Source organism: Equus przewalskii, unplaced genomic scaffold (genome assembly GCF_037783145.1).
Source record: "Equus przewalskii isolate Varuska unplaced genomic scaffold, EquPr2 ChrUn-3, whole genome shotgun sequence".
In the NCBI taxonomy this organism is placed as follows: domain Eukaryota; kingdom Metazoa; phylum Chordata; class Mammalia; order Perissodactyla; family Equidae; genus Equus; species Equus przewalskii.
This window is the reverse complement of record NW_027228751.1, coordinates 592,105-614,207: the sequence shown is the minus strand read 5'-3', so window position 1 is coordinate 614,207 and position 22,103 is coordinate 592,105. Positions and strand designations below refer to the sequence as shown.

Genomic DNA, 22,103 nt, shown 5'->3' with positions numbered 1-22,103 from the left:
AGGAACTGGCCTTTAATTTTCCATTCTTGTAATATGTTGTTAGGTTTTGGTGTTAAGGTTACACTGGTCTCATAAAATGAGTTGTGAAGGGTTCCATCCTTTCCTTATTTCCGGTAGAGTTTGTGTAATCTTGGTGTTAACTCTCCTTTGAATGTTTGGTAGAATTCACTGGTAAAAGTATCAGGGCCAGGAATTTTATTTTGTTGTGTTCTGTTTCACTGGAAAGTTTTCAATTTTGCAAGAGGATTTCACTTTTGCAAGAGGAGTCAGATTCCATTCATTGTGGAGGGCAGAGCTCCACAGCCTTGCCAGCAATGAACGGTGGACTTAGTTGGGCACAAAGAGGGAAAATGCTTCAAGCAGCTCTGCCAGCTTGGAGATGAGGTACTGGTTCAGAGCAAGTGGTGAAGCAGCCAGAAATTTCACAAAGAAATCCTGGAAATGAGAGAGGCATAGAATGGCTGAGATAAGCTCCCCACGCATCTTGGCTGACTGGGACACCATGCATAGGTGGAGTAGACCCAAGAGACCTTGGAGAGCCCAGGAAAAAGCAAAGGACAAAGGAGACCTGAGAAGTGGCTGAAACTTTGAATGCATTCCTCAATCCACACATGTCAACCAGCAGAGGGTGGAAGCCTAAATGGCTGAAGAGGTTTGAGCACAACCTCTGCCCAAACCATTGACTGCAGTCACAGAGGCAATACCTAGGGAACCAGGCTAAAGAAATACAACAAACTAACAAACAAAAACAAAATAGTAGAGACATTAGTGGCTGCACACCAGGGAGACAGATTCTTCAGTTTAAATCCAGGCATGTTATTTAAAAATAAAAACGAACCAACAACCAGCAATGTAAAATATAAAACAACTCAGAGTTGCTACAATATATTACCTAAAACATCCACTTTTTTAAGCAAAAAATACTAGGCATGGGGCTGGCCCAGTGGCACAGCAGTTAAGTTTGCATGTTCTGTTTCTGTGGCCTAGGGTTCACTGGTTTGGATCCCGGGTGCAGACATGGCACCACTTGGCAAGCCATGCTGTGGTAGGCATCCCACATATAAAGCAGAGGAAGATGGGCATGGATGTTAGCTCAGGGCCAGTCTTCCTCAGCAAAAAGGGGAGGATTGTCAGCAGATGTTAGCTCAGGGCTAATCTTCCTCAAAAAAAAGAAAAAAAACTACTAGGCATGCCAAAAAACCCCAGGAAAATGTGATCCATATCCAGGGAAAAAAACCAGAAGAAACTGACTCTGAGTGGCCCCATATTTTAGCTTTAGCAGGCCAATATTTCAAAGCAGCTATTATAAGTATGTTCAAATAATTTTAGAGATGCTAACGAGTCAACAAAAATGGAATCTAAATAAGGAAATAGTATAAAAAAGAACCAAATGAAAACTCTAGGGTTGAAAAGCACAATAACTCAAATGAAAAATTCACTAGATGGGCTCAACAGCAGATCTGAAATAACAGAAGAAATAATCAGTTAATTTGAAGATAGACTAATCGAAATTATCTAATACAAAGAACAGAAAAAAAAAAAGATTGAAGAAAAATAAACAAAACCTTGGAGTCAAGCATTCTAACTTAAGTGTAATGGGAGTCCTGGAAGGGACAGGAGTAAGAAAAGAGTAGAAGAAAATATTTCAAGAAATAGGGGCTGAAAACTTCCCAAATTTAATGAAAAACCATAACTTACAGAACCAAAAGCTCACTGAAAATTGAACAGGATAAACTAAAAGAGAACCACACCTAAACATACCTAGTCAAACTTCTGAAAGCCAGAGACAAAGAAAAAAATCTTGAAAGCAGCAAGAGAAAATTACTGGTCATACGTAAGGGGACAACAATACAATTAATAGCTATATTCTCATTAGAAACAATGGAGGCCAGAAAGACAGTGGAATGACATATTCAAAGAGCTGGGAAAAAACACCAACCTCTCAACCAAGAATTCTACATCCAGCAAAACCATTCTTTAGAAAGGAAATTGAAATAACAGCGGTACCAGCTCAGCAAAAACTGAGAGAACACATTACTAGCAGACTTACCGTACTGCTAGATGTACTGTAGAGTGTGGGGCTGCATCAAAAAGCAAGATCCACTTATATACTGCCAACCAGAGACATACTTTAGGTTCACAGACACAAATAGGTTAAAATTAAAAGACGGAAAATGGTATACCACACAAACACCAACCATAAGAGCTGGAGTGACTATATTAATATTAGACAAAATAGACTTTAGGATGTAGAATATTCCTAGAGATAAATAGGGATATTTCATTATGAGAAAGGATCGGGGCAGGCCGGGTGGCGCAGCGGTTAAGTGCACAGGTTCCGCTTCAGGGGCTCGGGGTTGGCCGGTTTGGATCTCTGGTGTGGACATGGCACAGCTTGGCACACCATGCTGTGATAGGTGTCCCACATATAAAGTAGAGGAAGATGGGCACGGATGTTAGCTCATGGCCAGTCTTCCTCAGCGAAAAGAGGAGGATTGGCAGCAGTTAGCTCAGGGCTAATCTTCCTCGAAAAAAGCAAAACAAAACAAAACAAAACAAACAAACATAATGAGAAAGGATCAATATATTAAAAAAAACTCAACCCAATCATAAAGGTATATGTATCTAACAAAACAGCTCCAAACTACATGATACAAAAAAGTGACAAGTGAAAGGAAAAATAGATAATTCAACAATTTTAGTGAGAGATTTCAATACTTCATTCTTGGTATGTGGTGGCCAGGAGAAGTACCTCAAAGACCTCCACCTACAAGGAACCCAACTGACCAGGAGCCCCTGCTAACCTGCTCTCAAATAAATTGCTGCCTTGTTCCCTGACGATGCTTCGCATAGGCTACTCCCAGCCAATGACTGTATGTTGTTGGAATACTAAGGTGGATCCATTCCTAGGAGACGTGAGGCTCTGATGATTGTCAACAACTTTGACCTGAGGACTCCCAATGGCTTGGCTGAACCTTTCTTAGTCTGCATGGTAGTCTAGGATGCTTTTGCCCAACCTTCCTTGTCTCTCCCCTTCACTCGGGGTCAGCTCTGTATTGCAGACTGAAGGCTTTCTCTCTCAGGCTTTTCCAGCTCCCTCCCTATTTCCTCTCACAGCCATTTCTCCTAATAAAATCCCATCTTGGCATCTGCTTCTTAGAGGACCCAGATTAGCACAAACAATACCAAGAATGGTCCAAGAAAATAAGTGGTCAGATGGGGATTTGGGACTGACTTAGCTACTGCCCTTCAGATGAAGAGTTGGGAGTGAGACACAGCATAAGGTCGTGGCTCAGTTGCTAAAGATTTCACTAGTGGTGACCTGGGAAAATGTCCCAGTAGAAGAGAAAGCTGTGGCAGGTGCAATGTTTCAGCCCTTTCAAAAACGTGGGGGACCAATCCCTACAAAGACAGTGGAGTTGGCTGGTTGCTGCTAAGTTGTGGCGAAACACTACTGTTAGCAGGCAGTTAATGGTTAAGTGTGAGAGTCAGAGAAGCTCTGTGGTAACTTACAAAGAGGCCCTGATCTGTTGCAGTGGAAGGACAGGCACATTTGAGCAGTATGCTGAAGACCTAATTGTCAGAGTCATAGAATGTCATAGTTATTTGCATTGGTCAGCCAAGGCAGCAGTGTTAGGAGAATGTTAGGGCCTTGGTAGTAAAATCCTAGGATCCAGACATCTGGATGGATGCCTTTGAGGATATTGCTTCAGCAACCACCATGCCCCTAGACACTCTGTGCTTGCAGAGATGGCCCACATTCCCTAACAAGAGCTAACAGTTCCACTCTGCTGGCAATAAGTGCTCTCCTCTGAAGCTGCCTGCACCCCCACCTCCTCTTCTGGCTACTAGGCTGACAACTGGAGCTACGTTGCACCTCAGAAAATTATACTCAAAGTTCTACTTGTGTGTGTGTGTGCACACGTGTTTTCCTGGGGAATTTGTTGCTTTTGATAGTTTTTTTAGTCTCTGAAAATATTTCTGAAACACTAGGTTCCACCTCTTGAAGCTTTAGGCCTCCTTGCCACTAGGAACAATGGTAATTTCATTATGAAGCAGAACTGAACTAATTTTCTCTCCTAATGACCTGGGGAGAGTTCGCTTCAACATGCTAAAATAACTTTTCAACAACATACTATTTGAACCCCGAGCAAAGACTGATCTGTTAAATCTGCTAATCTCATTTGGCGTCCAACACCAATTGGCACCTCAGCCCAGCATCTCAAGGACGATCCAACCTGCCATCCTTGGCCACCAGTCTAAACACAAACCACCAGACTAAATGTAACTACTCCTCTGAGGTTGATGCCATCAACTGTACCATCCTCTGCTTCTCTTCTTGTGGACAATCACAAAGGCTGGGACTGGGGTGAGGCAAGGAAGGCGTGTAGGGCAAATGTGTAAGGAGGTGGTCCTTTTTAAGGCCCACGGAACACTTGCACTTGCTCCATCCAAGAATCAGAGTCTCCTTAGGTTCTGTACCCTAGGGGGTCTGCCTTGTCTCATCCTAGTCCCAGCATTGTACAGCACCAACTATAATGCATCCATTATGATACGATGGACACAGCATCAGACCCAGGGGGAGGGAGGGCGTAGAAGTAGATTATGCATAGAGAAGGTAACCTTGGAGCTAATTGGGGAAGGTGAAGGAAGTCATGCAGAAAAGTGTAGATAGCAAGGATTTAGTCTGGAGATAGGAAAAGAAGCAAAGCCTCAGATACGGGTCTGGGATAAGGCCTGTGAGCAGAATGACGCTCAATGGCTGAGAACGCGGAGGAGGACGCAGTAAGGATGCCGGGAGCTTGCTCTTATCAGGTGCTGGTAGCTGGCTGGGCAAGACAACTGAACTCTTTATCTCAGCCTTAGTTTCATAGAATCACATTAGAAAATAGATCCTGGTATGGGGAGGGGAGAGAAAATCAGAAAATCTTGACAGAACTAAAATCTGTTAAAAGTATGTTAACTTTTTCAAAGTCTGGGAAGCCTTCTTGGGGCATATGGGATTTCTGAAGTTGGGCCAACCAAAATTTAAAGGCCCTTGTATAACTATTAATCTTTTGAGGGGAAGGGTGTACTTGCAAAAATCGCTATGTTGAATTTAACAAAAGTAAAAACTTGTGTTTGTGTAATGTTTTATAGGCTACGAAGTCCTATGACATTATCTTTTTAATTCTCAGTCTTTTCTCTGTGCCTTTGCCCATTTCTGTTCCCAATTCCTAAAAATCTCTTTCCCTGGGGCCGCCGGGTGGTACAATGGTTAAGTGCGCATGTTCCACTTCGGCGGCCCAGGGTTCGCCGGTTCGGATTCCGGGTGCGGACATGGCACCGCTTGGCACGCCATGCTGTGGTAGGCGTCCCACCTATAAAGTGGAGGAAGATAGGCACGGATGTTAGCTCAGGGCCAGTCTTCCTCAGCAAAAAGAAGAGGATTGGCAGCAGTTAGCTCAGGGCTAATCTTCCTCAAAAAAAAAAAAAAAAAAATCTCTTTCCCCTCCTAGCCTGCTAGTTGAGACTTATTTTTTAACCAGCTTTATTGAGATATAATTCACATACTATACAATTCACCAATTTAAATTGTACAATTCAATGGTTCTTATGATATTCAAAGTTGTGCAACGATCACAACAATCAATTTTAGAACATTTCCTTTACCCTAAAAAGAAATCCTGGACCCATCAGCAGGCATTCTCCATTTCCCCCAACCTCCCTAGACATAGGCAACCACTAATCTACTTACCATCTCTATAAATTTGCCTATTCTCAATGTTATCTTTTAATTTTTACTTTAAAGTGTCCTTGGGGATTAGGAATTCTTGCCTTTGGAATTCCTCATCCCTAAATGGTGGAACTTCTGTGATAAATCAGAGAGCTGTGATAGAAGGGGAAGGGAAATATTTATTTAACAACTACTATGTGCCAATATAGATCCATGATTTTCACAACCGTCCTACAAGCCTATCTTTTAACAGTTGAACAAACTGAGGTTTATAGAAATTAAGTAACTTGTCAAGGGTTACAAAGTTAATAACAAAGCAAGGATGTAAACCTTGCTTTTCTAACAGAGCTCATTGTCTTCTTTCCACAAGATCAGTAATTCTCAAACTTTTGTGGGCACCAGAGTCATCTGGAGGGCTTACCACACAGACTGCTGGGCTCTACCCACAGAGTTTCAGATCCCCTAGTCCCGGGGTGGAGCCCGAGCATCTGCATTCCCAGATGCTGCTGATGCTGCTGGTCTGAGACTGTGCTATATCGTGTTGCCTAACAGTATCTGAGAGTGTGATTGATTAAGATCACAGAGCTAGATGATGAAGTAGCTTTAATATCATCTGTTCATCTTTTCAGAACTGTATTTATGATCCGTCAAAGCAATTGCTGATTGATAAAAGGCAGAAGGTAGTTAGAAAGGCAATACAGAGAACAAAAATGCTTCAGAGACATGCTGAAGTGTGATAACATTTTTTCCGGTTGGGAAATGTGATAAGCAATCAGAGAATTAACCATAGTGCATGAGGCACCTGGAGGTGGAACTTTTCAGTTAGAGACAAAATGTAGCATTTTTTGTCTGGTTCGGAACTATGGCAACTTAAGGAGAGAAGGCAGGCAGACAGATGACTGTCAACAGCAATGTCTCTAATTGTTCTTTGGCTACAGCTGCAGTTGCATACTCATGCTGACTTCATACCCAAATGTTAACCAGGCCAGAACTTGATCAGACTGAAATCTGTATATATGTTTTAAAAAAATGGTCACAGATACCGAGGAAATGTGTTCCCTTGAATCTGTTCTAACTCTGGATTTTAGTGAAAATGTTTGGTTTTTTTCTTAGTGGGAGGGGAAGGACAGCTGGAAATCACTTAATTCAGAATCTGCAGTGTAATTGCTACAGTCGGCTCCAGCGTGATTTGAACATCCCTAGCTATGGGATTTGGTGACCAGGCTCCCAAGAGAGGATGACACAGCACAGGGAATAGCACAGACAGCCTGCCTTGCTTTATAGAGAGCAGAGATGCAAAAGTCCTTGTTGAGGCGACCAGTGCTGTGAATACCCTTATTAATTTAAATGGACGTGGGTAACTTCCTTATGTGTGGGTAAGCCAGCACTAGGAACAGAGAAGAGAGAGGAAAGCAGCACAGTGAAAACAGGGAGTGCAGCTGGACGTCCTTTGCTAATCAGGCCTCAGATTTATGTAGACAGCTTTTGTTTCTGTCCGAGCACATTTATGTATATTGACTCATGCACAGAGGTCAAATATTATTATTATTAAACAGGATACAGATAACTGTAATGATTTAGCTCAGTTAATAAGTTAGTTCAACTAGTTAAGAGATGCACACACTAGGACTAGATGTAAACAGTTACCTGGAATGCCAGGCAAACAAAACATTCAGAAAGAAGAGTAGTAGTCACATAAATACAATCTAGCAAATACCACTTCTCATTCCAAAATGGTGAAAGTGAAGTTTACTTGTTGGCACTTTGTTACCTCTTCCATATTCGTTCATTTGTTCATTCATTCATTCATTTGACAAATGTATCGAATGCTTCCTACTTGCCAGTCATTCTGCTCAGTGGGCCTTGGGAATATAGAAATGAGACCTGGTGTCTTGTCATTCATTAAACAAATGTAAAGACCCTACTATGTGCCAGAAACTGTTCTAGGTACTGAGGATATAGTAATTAAAAAAAAAAAAAGCAAGAAATGTATCAACCAGTTCAGAGTAAGCCACTTAAAACTAACAAAGCAAAGAGAAACAAATACTGTAATAAAAATGTGATGCATAGTGCGATGGGTAGATGACTAGTGTGATAAAGTAAGCATAGTACAATATTAATTGTAGAATCTAGTGGTGGGTATATCAGTGTTTACTGTAAAATCTTTCAACTTTATGTTTGAAAATTTGTACAATAAAATACAGTGGAAAAAAGTGATAGGAATGATAAGGAAGGTGGGGATTTGGGAAAAGCTCATGGAGGATGTGGTGTCCTTTTAACCTCCTCTTCTTCCTCTAAGCTACCCTTACCCATGGATCCATCAAGTTCCAAATTCCAACAGGCCTTATCTTGGGCTATGAAAGACTCTGCAAAAGTCCTTGAAGGCCCATTACATCTCTTTATTGGAGAAAAGACTTTGGGGGAGAAGAGGCAGACTCATGAATCAGCTAAAACCCACCTACTCCACAGCCATTTGGTAAGATACCCTCCTTCCAGCTAACCTCTCCTAAATGCCTGCCTCTGGGTACCAGGGAGCCACTCTCCCCATGTTTGTTTCCTGTCTGAGCTTCTGTGGAGTTTAGTTTGGGATAGTGACCTGAACTATTTCAAAAGTGAAAAGAACATTTGTGTTCTCTAATACTCTTAACTTTCCTTAGTAATTTTTTCAAATATTTCTGAATTTAAGGTAATTTATTAAGTTTTAAAAACAGAATGCTAATATCTGTAGGACCCCCATCAGCTCATTGATACCAGTCCTAGGTTCACAGGACAGAGGCTACAAATTACTAGTATAGTCCTACGTCTCTCCCCTGTACCCCAACAAAAGTTCCCTTTCCAGTTTCAGCCCTTTAGGGACCTTTTCTCTTCGAACACTTATATACAGTGTAGACTGTGCCAGGCACTATTCTAAGAACTTTAAATATAATTCATTTAATATAACAACCCTAGGATGTGACAGCCATTATTATTCCCATTTAACAGATGAAAACACTGAGGCACAGGGAGATTAAGCCACTTGCTCAAGGAACTGCACGTGAACCCAGAAATCTGGCTCCAGAGGTGGAGACTGCCCCGAGTCACCAGCAAGTACCGCCTTTCCAACCAAGTGACTAATTGCCTGTCTCTTAAAAACCAGTTCAATGAAAGGTATTAATGGGTCAACATGGCATTACATATTATTTTCATGTTTCCACAAACACTAACTCCGCAGGAACCTCAGTATTTGGGATTTCAAACGGTGGTTCAAAAGGGCGTCGATGTCAGGAGGGGGGGGGCGCCCTTCAGATAAACCCCTCAAACTACCCTTCTCAGGGAGAAGGACTCTAGGGAGCCGCCTGTTTAGGAGGATGGTGTTTGGGGGTTTCCAAGAGAGGAAATGTTTAAAGCCAGCGGCTGACATATTCTTCTGGCAAATGGAAGGGGAAAAAATTCTCCTTTTCGGAAAACACAAGTTTTTAGCTTGGATAATGGGTAAATGAGATTAACTCTTTGTTTCAGCTTCATCTTCCAAGCTTGTTCTAATTCTGCTTCTCAGACCTGGGGCATCCCCTCTATTATTCCATCTGCCCTTGTAGCTTTTTACTCCTTTTGAAGTAGGTGGTCGCATACCACATTCAAAGGCAGAACGCTCGTTTCTTTTCCCTCGTCCGCCGAAGGTCGTCGGGAAAAGGGTTAACCGGGTGGGTAGGGAGGAGGGTCGGGCGCACACCTTTCCCAGAGACCTCGGGCGGCGGCGGGGCCCGGGAGGGGCGGAGGCTGGGGCCAGACGCCTCGCCGCCTCCGCCTCGGCGAATAGCAGCGCGGTGCCCGCCCGGATTGGAGCAGCAGCATCACGCTGACCTCTGCCTGGGATGTAAACCGGGCCAGCCGCTGCGGGCAGAGGAAGGCTCTCGTCGGCTCCGGGAAACCCAGCCCCACCACCGGCATCCGAGCGGCTCGCAGCGAGCGGCGGCAGCCTCGAGCCGGGCAGCGCCCAGCGGCGGCTGCGGGAAGCGGAGGGAGCCCGGCGCGGGCGCGGGCGCGGGCGGGAAAGCGTGCGTCCGTTCGCACAGACAGCGGGAGGAGGGGCGGCGCGAGCCATGGCCGGGGACAGCGAGCAGACCCTGCAGAACCACCAGCAGCCCAACGGCGGCGAGCCCTTCCTGATCGGCGTCAGTGGGGGCACGGCCAGCGGCAAGGTACGGCGGGGCCGCACTCCCCTCCCCGGCCCGGGCCTGGCGGCGGCGCATGTGGCCGGCGGCCGCGGGCCGTGTCAGTTGCTGCAGCCACCGCGTGGCCCGCGCGCCTCGGCTCCTGGCCGCGCTCCAGCGCCGAGTCTTCCCGGTGCGGACTCTGGGCTCCGCGGCGGGGGATGGACGGGAGGGCAGGGACCCGGGCCATTGAGGTTCCAGGGGTACGCCGGCCACGGATCACAGGGCTGGCGCGCTCCCCCTCGCTTTTCTCCCCCGCGGCGGTAACTCGTGGCGGGGGTCCTGTGGGGGAGGGGCAGAGAAAGCGGATGCTTATTGTTTTGTAAGTGCGATGTTGGGGGAGAGGGCTTTAAACGGGGTCCCCAACGAGCCCCCGAGGCACCCCCTTCCCCCAGCCTTGCCTGGGTGAGCCTGCCCGGCCGCGCAGCTCCGGCGCCGAGGGCGGAGCGAGCCGGAAAGCCCGGAGGGCTGCGAGAACGCGCGAGGCGGCGTCCCGGGGAAGGGGAGCCCGACTTGAGCTGGAGCTGGGGATTGCAGGGGTTTCCGGGTAAAATCCTGAGACCCAAATAGGTGCGGTGACATCAATGACATAAGAGTAGTCGGGGCTTCTCTGTTTTATGGTGATAAGAGGAAGCGTGGTCGGCTTCAATGAGAAAGTTGTACTGGCTCTGTGCTCTCCGATGTCTGGGGCGTACCCGTCTTGCATCCGCGGAAAGGGGTCACCCTCTGGGGGAATGACTCCCCTCGGAGCCTGCTTTGTTTTATCAGCAAGGCAAGGAGAGACTAGAGAAATGCTCTCCTAGCTTTACCCTGGGCTTTTAATGCAAGTAGAGAAGGCTGGAGTCCTCCCAGATGTTTCTTTGCTCCCCTAACTGCCTTTAAGATGTGGCTATTTGTTTCCCCTACCGTTCTAACAACCTCCAACTTCATTTAGGGCACGGGCTCCTCAAGGGGCTCCTGCGAGAGATGGGTGCTGCGCGCTGGGGTCGGCGAGGCGGGGTGATGCCTCCCAGGACTGGGGAGAGCGGAGCTGGAAGGCTGGTTGGCGCCATGAGAAGCGAGCCACGAGGTTTTCGCTCCGGAGCCGGCTCTGCCGTAGCCCCTCCTCCATTTTGGTTTTACGTTTTCCCCTCCAGGTCTGGACCACTTTGGCGCCTGGGGCCCAGGCACGGCAGCTGGCTCCGTGGAACTTCTTTAAGTTAATCTCGTCCCTGGCTCCTAGGGCTAGGTATCTGCCTAGGTCCCAGAAGTTGATGTTGCATTTGCCCCTAGTTGAATGCATTTTTTCATTTTTCAACTTTTAGCCTGTTCTTTACCACTGCTGTTACTAGTACTTGGAAGCAAAACCAGGATGCTGGCTCCTTCAGGAAGCTTTACCTGTTCTTCTGGAATTATTCTTGACCCCCCACTTTCCATAGCAATTCCTGTTGCAAGGGACCTTTTTTCGTTGTTCCTGGCTGTCTTCCCAGCGCTCCTACCACAATGCCTGGCATATAGTTGGTCCCAAATATTAAACTGAGGTCCAGTCCTCCTAGGGGGACGGAGACTAAAATTGGCAGGTGAGTGTAGCATTTAGAAACAAAATGACCTTGGTAATTCTCTGAGTAATTTAGTCATTACAGAGGTGGAAACTGAGATCCTGAAAGGTGAAATTACCCTGTTCTTGTTCTTCTTGTGTGTTCCTCAGTCATCACCTGTTCTCGGTTGATAATCTAAGTTGCAAGAGTTACTTCCCTAACCTGTCCAGTGGGAGCTGGTAGTGAGCCATCGTGGGAGTGGCTAACTCTGCTGTCCCATTTTTCCTTAAGGAGGAAGACTATAGAAACTCCCAAGAACGAGTCCGTTTGCATGTAGGTTTCAAAGCATGTTATACACTTTGGGCATTGATAAATACTTTGTCACCGTTTAAGACTATTTTATAATTTTTTGTTTTTGTGAAGAAAAGTCCAAAGGAGCATTGGAATTCTAAAATTCTATATTGGGGCAGCCTGGTGGCATAGTGGTTAAGTTTGTGCGCTCTGCTTTGGAGGCCCAGGGTTCACAGGTTTGAATTCCAGGCACAGACCTAGCATCACTTGTCAAGCCACGCTGTGGTGGCATCCCACATAAAATAGAAGATTGCTCAGGACCAGTCTTCCTCACCAAAAAAAAAAAATAATAATAAAATAATTCCATATTGTAGTCAGTTTGCTGCAATTATATCTTGATTCTGTTATTACTCCAAGGACAGGAGTTTTTTTTTTTTTTTTTAAAGGATGGTCAGCATCAACAAACTGGACCTCCTTTGGAAGTCTCAAGCTTGAATCTTGTGGTGTAGGAAGCTCTAGAAGCAAGGTTGGTTCTCTGCCCCCTGGGTATTTGTTTGTTTGTCTGTTAAGGGAATTTGGGAGAAGGGAAAGGGCCTAAGAGCATCATCAGAAATGACAATTTTAGAGCTAGAAGGAACCTCAGAGCCTCTGGAGTTCAACTCTTAGTCTCATCGCTTATAGATGAGAGAAATAATGTATTCAGATCATAGATTTGGTGGCAGAGGCAGCGCTAGACCAGCCCTGCTCCGTCCTTGCCATTGCCTGGTTTAGGAATGGACTAAGGCGTTTGGGAAGAACATGTTTATACCTTAGGCTTGGAAAGGGGCTGCTTGGGAATAGCTACAGAATGGTGTCAGAGATACTTGACCCGAAAGGAAACGGAAATGCGGATTGCTTTGTACTGGCGGACCCGCAGTAGAGATCTTAATAGTTTTCTCCCCTCTCCCATCCCTCCTTTATAAGAAAAAAACAACTCCTTCTTCAGCTTCTCTTGAGGGCTCTAATTTGTCTTAATGTTGTCAGTGCCCTGAGTACAAGTATTTTATCTCAGACTAAATTATTTCGGTTGTAGAAGGCAAAAAGAGTGATTGCAGCTCCATATATCACATTTGTTAGTTTCTTTTATAAAAGAAGATGAATTAGAGAACTTTACAGTCAGCTTTGCTAGGCTGACCTGGCAGATCATTGTTAAAAGCTCATCTTAAAACTTTGTAGTGGGTCGAGAAAGTTAGTCTGATCTATGTTAAAAACCAGATTCTTGTATTTCCTCCTAAAGGACAAGTCTAGAGAGAGCAAGAAGTTAACCCTGGAAGGGGAAAAAAAAACAGTTTAAATTTCTTTGCTTGCATATATATCCATAACTTTATTTTTTTTTTATAGATTTTATTTTTTCCTTTTTCTCCCCAAAGCCCCCCGGTACGTAGTTGTATATTCTTCGTTGTGGATCCTTCTAGTTGTGGCATGTGGGACGCTGCCTCAGCGTGGTTTGATGAGCAGTGCCATGTCGGCACCCAGGATTCGAACCAACGAAACACTGGGCTGCCTGCAGCGGAGCTCGCGAACTTAACCACTCGGCCACGGGGCCGGCCTCTATATCCATAACTTTAGATGCCATTCTCTCACTTCATTTTTGCTGTTATTGCCCTTGTGACTTCTTTGGCCAATTTAAAATAGCTTCTCAGAGTGGTCTTCCTTAGCTAGAGCTCTGCTTGTGTCATTCTCCTTCTTGGATGACTCCCCTTTGCCCAGACTACAGGTCATATATTTCAGCACAGCGCATATCCCCTTAGCCCCCAGATGTGGTCCCAGACTGTTTATTTCCCCCCTTTTGTTTATCCCCCTCCCCCACACCCAAATGCACACCAACACATCTATGGAGCTGCTTTCACTGAAACCTTCTTTGTGGTTTTCTCTTTGGAATGGCCTCTATCTAATCCTTTTAAGGCTTCAGTTCTGCTAAGACTTCCTCCAGGGAACTTTGTTATCTATTTCCCTAATCAGAGTCATTTTTTGTCTCTAATGTTCCCAGAGTTTTCCACATTTTGCCTTGTACTGTGGTTAATTGTGGACTGCCTCCGCCACTATAATAAAAGTTCTATAAGAGTGGCTCGTTTATTTGTGCCTTAATGCCCATTACAATGTTTGATAAAGTGTTGGTGTTTACTGTACTGAGCTAGGCAGACCGTAATTTATAACTACCCTTTTATTTTTTAATTCTAAGACTATTTGAATTAGGATTTGAAGCCACAGTTGAAACCATATTTAACTGTGTTACTCATGTTGCAATGACCAAGAAATAAAAAGCCCCTCCAACCGTAATACATGGATATTGCTTATTCAGAGCCTAGTATTTATTACTAAATAGATATTTGTTGAGTGGATGTCATTGTGCGGAACACTGGATTAGATGCTTGGGGTGGGGGGGAAGTCAGGATATAAGGAAACAGGAGAGAAAGTCTCTGTCAGTATTTTATAGTTCTAAGCTGCTTAAACCACTTTTATCCTCAAGTCAGTTTATCATGAAAGCATTTGCTTTTCTCTTCCCTTTGAAGTCAGACAGATGTGATCCCCTTGGTGGGGGACAGTGGAAGATGAGGTCAGGAGAACTTTTGACTTGCCTGAGATTGCACTGCTAGTAAGTGATAGAACTTGGATTTTCCCTTTTCCAAATCTATACCTGTTTTGAACTCTCTCCACAAGGAGTGAGCAGTCCTTATAGGTATTTTTAGGGAGGTTGGTCTGACTGTATGAGTAATATGGACCAAGAGAGGAAATTGCAATCCCCTCAGAGATGTGAGCTGTCATCTCAGCTCAGCTTGACCGTGAGTCAGCATCTGCTTTGGGAGTGTTCTGGAATGTGCTCTGAACTTACGTCTCCTTGGCTCCCATTGCCCTGTTCCGGGAGCCTCAGCAGCCATCCCCATCTGGCCAGCCCACTCATTCCATGGCCTCCTTCTATCAGGTGCTCCCAGAGCCGTGGAACTGGTTTGGTCCTTCTGTTCTTTTTCTCAGAGCTGGTGTTGTGTGCTTTCTGCCACCCCAAATTGCTGTCATGGCCATCAAGGCCTGGTCTGATCTGGCCCTGCTGACCTCCTGCCACTTTCCCCCTTGCTCTCTCTATTCTAGCCACACCCGATGCTTGGCACCCCATGCTGTCCCCCTGCCCAAGGATCTTCCCACTTGCTCTTTGCTCTGCCTGAAACTCTCGTGTTCATTGTGCCAGTGCCTAGCGCAGTGGAATGAAGAAGAAACAGCAGGTCTTACAGCCTCAGTAGTTCCTCTCCTGCTGTTGCCTTTCCTCAGCTGTGCCTGTGGTTAGCTGCTTCCTCCTTTACTCCTTGTTTGTCTTGGAAGTGTGGTTTCTGATGCTCACTCTGTCTGTGGTCACCTAACCCCTGCTCACTACATGGTGTTTGCTTAGGTCTTCTGCCTGATGTCATCACTTCTTTGTTGAGTCTTGTTTTTATGAGGTTCTGTGATAGACACAGATTGCATTTGGGAATTTCACTGCTGAAGACTCTACCTTTTTTGCTAGTGGGCTTGAGATGGTGCTGTTGGAACTGCTGTAGATTTCTAAGGTCTTTTAGATGTGTGACTCAATTTTTTACAGCAATAAAAATTGTTGAAGGGTATACTTGGTGTGAGTGTGTGTATGCATGTGCTATCTTGTCCAATAAACCATTTTTATCACTAAGTCAACTTATCATTAACGCATTTGATCATCTCTTATCATAGTGTAGCATGTATATATATGAATTATGTAAGTATAATCTATATATAAATATAAAACAAAAATAGAAATTATGAAAGGATGAGAAAAAATGAAATAAACACTTAAAATTGTGAGATTTTTAAACAGCATAAAACCTTTTGGTTTTTACTAAAGTATTTTTTTGTTTGTGACTAAAGAATGTTTTATTTTTCAAAATCTTGTTTCATACATGATGATTCATGGATCTTGGAAAATCTTGGTAATATTAGTCTTGGTGATAATACAAGGCTGAATTTTTGGTTCTAAGTTTAGTCTTTTAAATCTTGATTTAATGACTGTTTGAAAAAGTTATCCCCTAAAAAGATCCAAGTACAAGAAACTCATCATTTGCTGTGTTTACTGAATCACAATACACCCATCCCCCAATTATGCAGTGGCTTTTGTTAAAAACCAGCTAGAAAATTTTCATCTTCCCTGTTGTTTATCAGTTGTTTTTGCAAACCGGGGTACTCCATTTAAAGTTTTTCAACTAGTGGATTCAAAACCCACTGAAAATCCTCATTTGGAGTATTTTGCAAGTTTGTTTCCATTTATGAGTTTTATAGGTGCACACATAGTTTTTAGCAACAAAGTGGCTTAACAGTGGAAACATTTTCAAGTATCTTTTTAACAGGTAATTTGATCATTTGATTTTCATAAATGTATTAATTTTCTTTCAATCCTACATAAAACAGCAAGGCAAAACTTTATTTTTGAAAGTGAAATATTTCCAAATGAACAAGTAGCTGCCAAATTTACGTGAAAATAAAGGCAAAAAATAGGATTTCCTAAAAGACAAAATAAAAGATGTAACACTTGTAAGGTGTTGACAGAAAAAGTCCTAATCAGCATTCAGTTCACATGCCCGCAAGAGTTAATCTACCTTGAGAGTTCATGCAGAGAAAGCCAAAGTATTTACAACTGTAAAAGTACCAACAATAGACTATTTAACACAATAGCCTGAAAAATATAAAGAATCATATAAAGCATTGTGCTTCCAGGCCTCTCATCAGTCGTAATTTGTTGGATATGGGGGCATTGGTTATAAAACAAATTTGGTATGCTTTGAGAATTTTGAATGACGATGGTAGAGGGTAATATTTCTAAAAATATCAGTTTGTTTTTCCCCGTGGCTATTGGAAATGATCTTTCTGTTGCATGGGTTTCTTTTAAAAAGAACATGGTTCTTTAAAGAACATGGTTTAAAAAACATGGTTAAAAAGAACCATGGTGTACATGGTTACTCTGAAACTGTAAGAAAAGTGTCAGAGTATCTTTGAACCTCCCACACTTTCTATAGTAACCTCCAATACCCTACCTAGTAACCTCGAGTACCTTATGAAACATGTGCCCAGCAGTGCCTTTCCTTCCTGTCCCGTGGGGTCCCGCACTTCACTTTGATAGAACATTCATTTTCACAGTAATAGTGACAGAAGGTTCTGCCACATGCCGTTTGTGTGACTTGCGGCATGTTATTATGAGGATTTTGTAAGAATTTTGCCTGGTGCATACATGGTGGAAGCCTAAGAATTTTGTGTGTAGGTAAAGTAGAGTTGTCCTTTATTGTTTTAATCATTCCATAAGTATGCTATCTAGTCTGACATTTTGGCCTTTTATTTTTTCTTGGCTCAAGAGCCATTTTAGCTTATCTCAGCAAACACCCTCTGTTTTCTGTCCTCTAGGAAGTTCCAGTTGCAGACATCTCTAGGACTGCCTCCTCCAGAGAGTGGAGGGTGAGCAGTCTGTCCTGTGCAGGTTGGTAGTCTCTCTCAGGCTATGTAGAGAGAGCTTGTGGTAGAATGGGGTGCTAAGAGCACTGACCTGTGATTTTGGACAGTGGTCTTCAAACATGTTTGCATCCATAAGTGCTAAGAGAATTTTGGAAAATTCTTTATCCTATCATGTAGCTTTGACGCTAGCTTTTTTCACCATATGAGTAAAGAGTTGTAAAGGATGTTAATTTCTGACATATTGTAAATATTAACATTTTAAAATAATTGGTCCAATTCTTTTAAATGTATTTGGTGGGCTCTAAATACTGTAATAATTTGCCCTATTTTCATTTGTTTAAAAATACATGAAGAAGCTCTTATTTGAGTCAGAAATGTTCATTTTTCCTTTTTTCTCCTTGAAATCATATTTCAGTTCCACTTTCCCCAAAAAATGTTAACTTAATTTCAATTATTTTTGTGCTCGAAAATTTTTTCTTGATTGGTCTTTCATCGTTCTGTAGCAAAAATCTGTAGATACATTGGAATGATTTTATTTCCTGTTCTCATAAGTCTCTTCAGTGTTAATTTCTTTTGGATTGCATTGCTACAGTTATTAGCATAAGTTAATCAAAGCAAGTAGATATACATTTTGATAAGTAATTAAACATAAAAGGTAGAATTTCATTGAAAAGCAACTTGATGAGATAGATGGAGCTTTCCCACCCAGGTATTTCATGTATTAGTGGATCATTACGTTGCTAGAATAAGATTTTTTCACTTGTATAGATAGAAACTTTGAGAAATGCTGTTGACATAAGTAGATGGGAATGGAAGGACTTTGTTATATCAAGGTCACTCAGTTTTTACCTTTCCTATTATAGGTCAGAACTGAATGTATTTTTATGAATCAACCAGTTGCCACTTATCCCCTTTAATTTTATTGAAAGCAGAAAACTAGAAGCTTCCAGACTTGTAGAAGGATTTGTTACTCAGTCATTCTCATTCACTTTTTTAAATTATATTTTAAATTTTTATTTATTCATTGTTTATATGGATTTTAACTTGAAATAATATTTTGGATGTATTGGATTAAATATATATATATTTTCCTTTTTTAAACTAAAAAAAATGAAAAACAGTTCACCAGTTTCTCTAACCACCCCACCCCCTGCCTCTGGCAACCACTGATCTGTTCTCTATATCTAAGAGCTTGTAATATATATATTTAGATTTCACGTATAAGATATTATAAGATAATGTCTTTCTCCTTCTGACTTATTTCATTTAACCTAATGTCCTTGAGGTCCATCTTTGTTGCTGCAAATGGCAAAATTTCATTCTTTTTTATGGCTGAATAATATTCCATTGTGTATGTGTGTGTGCCTGTGTGTGTGTACACACCACAGTTTCTTTATCTATTTATCCGTTGATGGGCACTTAGGTTGGTTCCATATCTTGGCTATAATGCTGCAGTGATGGTAGGGGTACGTATATCTTTTTAAGTTAGTGTTTTCATTTTCCTTGGATAAATACCCAGAAGTGGAATTGCTGGATCATGTGACAGTTCTGTTTTTAACTTTTTGAGAAACCTCCATATTGTTTTCCATAGTGGCTGCAACAGTTTACATTCCCATTAACAGTGCACAAGGATTCCCTTTTCTCTTACATCCTTGCCAACTCTTGTTATCTCTCGCCTTTGTGATGACCGCCGTACTGACAGGTGTGAGGTGATATCTCATTGTGATTTTGATTTGCTTTTCCCTGATGATTAATGATGTAGAGCATCTTTTTATGTACCTGTTGATCATCTGTATATCTCTTTGGAAAAATGTCTATTCAGATCTTCTGCCTGTTTTCACACTGGATTGTTTGTTTTCTTGCTATTGAATTATATGGTTCTTTATGTGTTTTGGATATTAGCCCCTTATCAGATATATGATTTGCAAATATTTTCTCCCATTCTGTAGATTACTGTTTTATTTTGGTGGTGTCTCCTTTGCTGTGCAGAAAATTTTTAGTTCAATGTAGCCCCACTTGTTTATTTTTGCTTTTGTCACTTTTTGCTTTTAGTGTCAGATTAAAAAAACTCATTACCAAGACCTCTGTCAAGGAGCTTACCACCTGTGTTTTCTTTTAGGAGTTTTATAAGTTCAGGTCTTATGTTCAAGTCTATAATTTATTTTGAGTTAATTTTTGTGTATGGTGTAAGATAGTGGTCCAGTTTCATTCTTTTGCCATGTGGCTGTCCAATTTTCCCATTACTATTTATTGAAGAGACTGTCCTTTCTTCATGGTATATTCTTGGCTTCTTTGTTGTAAATTGACATATATGTGTGGTTTTATTTCTGGGCTCTCTATTCTGTTCCAGTGATCTATGTGTCTGTTTTTATACCAGTACCACACTGTTTTAATTACTATAGATTTGTAATACAGTTTGAAATTGGGGAGCATGATGCCTCCAGCTTTGCTCTTTTTCAAGATTACTTTAGTTATTTGGCATCTTTTATCTATACAAATTTTAGCAGTGTTTATTCTCTTTCTGTGAAAAATGCCATTGGAATTTTGATAGGAATTGCATTGAATCTTTGGGTAGTGCGGACATTTTAACAATGTTAATTCTTCCAATCCATGAGCATGGAATATCTTTCCATTTATTTGTGTGTTCTTCGATTTCTTTCATCAGCATCTTGTAGTTTTCAACATGCAATTCTTTCACCTCCTTGGTTAAATTTATTCCTAGGTATTTTGTTCTTCTTGATGCAATTGTAAGTGAGATTTTCTTAATTTCTCTTTCTGGTAATTCATTATTAGTGTATAGAACCACAATAGATTTTTGTGTACTGATTTTGTATCCTGCGACTTGACTGAATTTATTAGTTCTAACAGTTTTTTTGATGGAGTCTTTAGGGTTTTCCATATATAATATCATGTCATCTGCAAATAGTGACAGTTTTACTTCTTCCTTTCCAGTTTGGATGCCTTTTATTTCTTTTTCTTGCCTAATTTTCTGGCGAGGACTTCCAATACTATGCCCAAAAGTGGTGAGAGTGGGCATCCTTGTCTTGTTCCTGATCTTAGAGGAAAGCTTTCACCTTTTCTCTTTGAGTATGTTAGATGTAAGCTTGTCATATATGGCCTTTATTATGTTTAGGTATGTTCCCTCGGTACCTGCTTTGTTGAGAGTTTTGATCGTAAGTGGATGTTGAATTTTGTCAGATGCGTTCTCTGCAGGTATTGAAATGATCATATGATTTTCATCCTTCATTTTGTTAATGTGGTGTATATCACATTGACTCATTTGCAGATGTTGAACCATCCTTGCATCCCTGGAATCACACTTGATCTTGGTGTATGATCCTTTTAATGTATTGTTGAATTCAGTTTGCTAATATTTTGTTGAGGATTTTTGCATCTGTGTTCATCAGGGATATTGGCCTGTGATTTTCTTCTCTTGTGGTGTCCTTGTCTGGTTTTGGTATCAGGGTAATGCTGGCCTTGTAAAATGAGTTTGCAAGTGTTCCTCCCTCTTTTACTTTTTGGAAGTTTGAGAAGAATTGGTATTAATTCTTTAAATGTTTGGCCCTGTCCTTTTGTTTATTGGGAGGCTTTTGATTATTTGATTCAATCTCCTTGCTAGTAATCGGTCTGTTTAGATTTTCTGTTTCTTCTAGATTTGCTGTATGTTTCTAGGAATTTATCCATTTCTTCTAGGTTGTCCAATTTGTTGGTGTATGATTGTTCATCGTAGTCTCTTATGATCCTTTGTATTTCTCTGGTGTCAGCTGTAACATTTCTTTCATTTCTGATTTTATTTATTTGAGTCCTCTCTTTTTTTTTTCATGAGTCTAGCTAAAGGCTTGTCAATTTTATTTGTCTTTTCAAAGAACCAACTCTTAATTTCATTGGTCTTTCCTATTGTCTTTTTAGTCTCTTCTTTTCATTTATTTCTGCTCTAGCCTTTGTTATTTCTTTTCTTCTACTACCTTTGGGTTTCATTTGTTCTTTTTTTTCTAGTAAAGTTAGGTTGTTTATGTGAGACTTTTCATGTTTCTTGAGGTAGGCATTTTTGCTATGAACTTCCCTCCTAGAACTGCTTTTGCTGCATCCCATAAATTTTGATACATTACATTTCCATTTTCAATTGTCTCAAGGTATTTTTTGATTTCTCCTTTGATTTCATCTTTGACCCATTGGTTGTTTAGTAGCATGTTGTTTAATCTCCACCTATTGGTGAATTTTCCAATTTTCTTCATGTAATTAATTTCTAGCTTCATACCCTCATGGTCAGAAAAGATGCTTGATATGATTTCAGTCCTCTTAAATTGATTGAGACTTGTTTTGTGGCCTAACATATGATCTATCTTGGAAAGTGTTCCATGTGCACTTCATAAGAATGTGAATTTTGTTGATTTTGGATGGAATGTTTGGTAAATATTTGTTAAGTCCGTCTGGTCTAATGTGTCATCTAAAGCCATTGTTTCTTTATTGATTTTCTGTCTGGATGATCTACCTGTTAATGTAAGTGGGGTATTAAAGCCCCCTACTATTATTGTATTGCTATTTCTCCCTTTAGGCCTGTTAATATTTGTTTTATATATTTAGATGCCCCTATGTTGGATGCATAAATATTTACAAATTTTATATCTTTTTGTTGGATTGACCCCTTTATCATTGTATAACACCCTTCTTTATCTCTTATTACGGTCTTTGTTTTAAAGTCTATTTTGTCTGATATAAGTATAGTTACTTTGGTTTCCATTTGTGTGGAATATCTTTTTCCATCCCTTCATTTTCAGTCTGTGTGTGTCCTTACATCTAAAGTGAGCTTCTTGTAGGCAGGCGGCAAGGGTCTTTTTAAAAATTTTTATCCATTCAGCCACTCTATATCTTTTTTTTTTTTTGAGGAAGATTGGCCCTGAACAAACA

The 22,103-nt window shown here is 41.7% G+C and overlaps 1 protein-coding gene across 2 annotated transcripts in view; it reads left to right on the top strand.

Annotated features, from left to right (window-relative positions):
* Positions 1–9,419: 9,419 nt before the first annotated feature.
* The window catches only part of UCK2 (uridine-cytidine kinase 2), a 77,777-nt gene continuing 65,093 nt past the window's right edge, over positions 9,420–22,103 (top strand). Inside the window, exon 1 of one of the 2 annotated variants that reach the window (XM_070608164.1) lies at positions 9,420–9,894. In XM_070608164.1, the coding sequence (XP_070464265.1) occupies positions 9,796–9,894 (99 nt within the window). In that variant the 5' untranslated portion in view covers positions 9,420–9,795. The remainder of the gene's footprint in view (positions 9,895–22,103) is intronic. The other variant, XM_070608163.1, reaches the window with a different exon arrangement.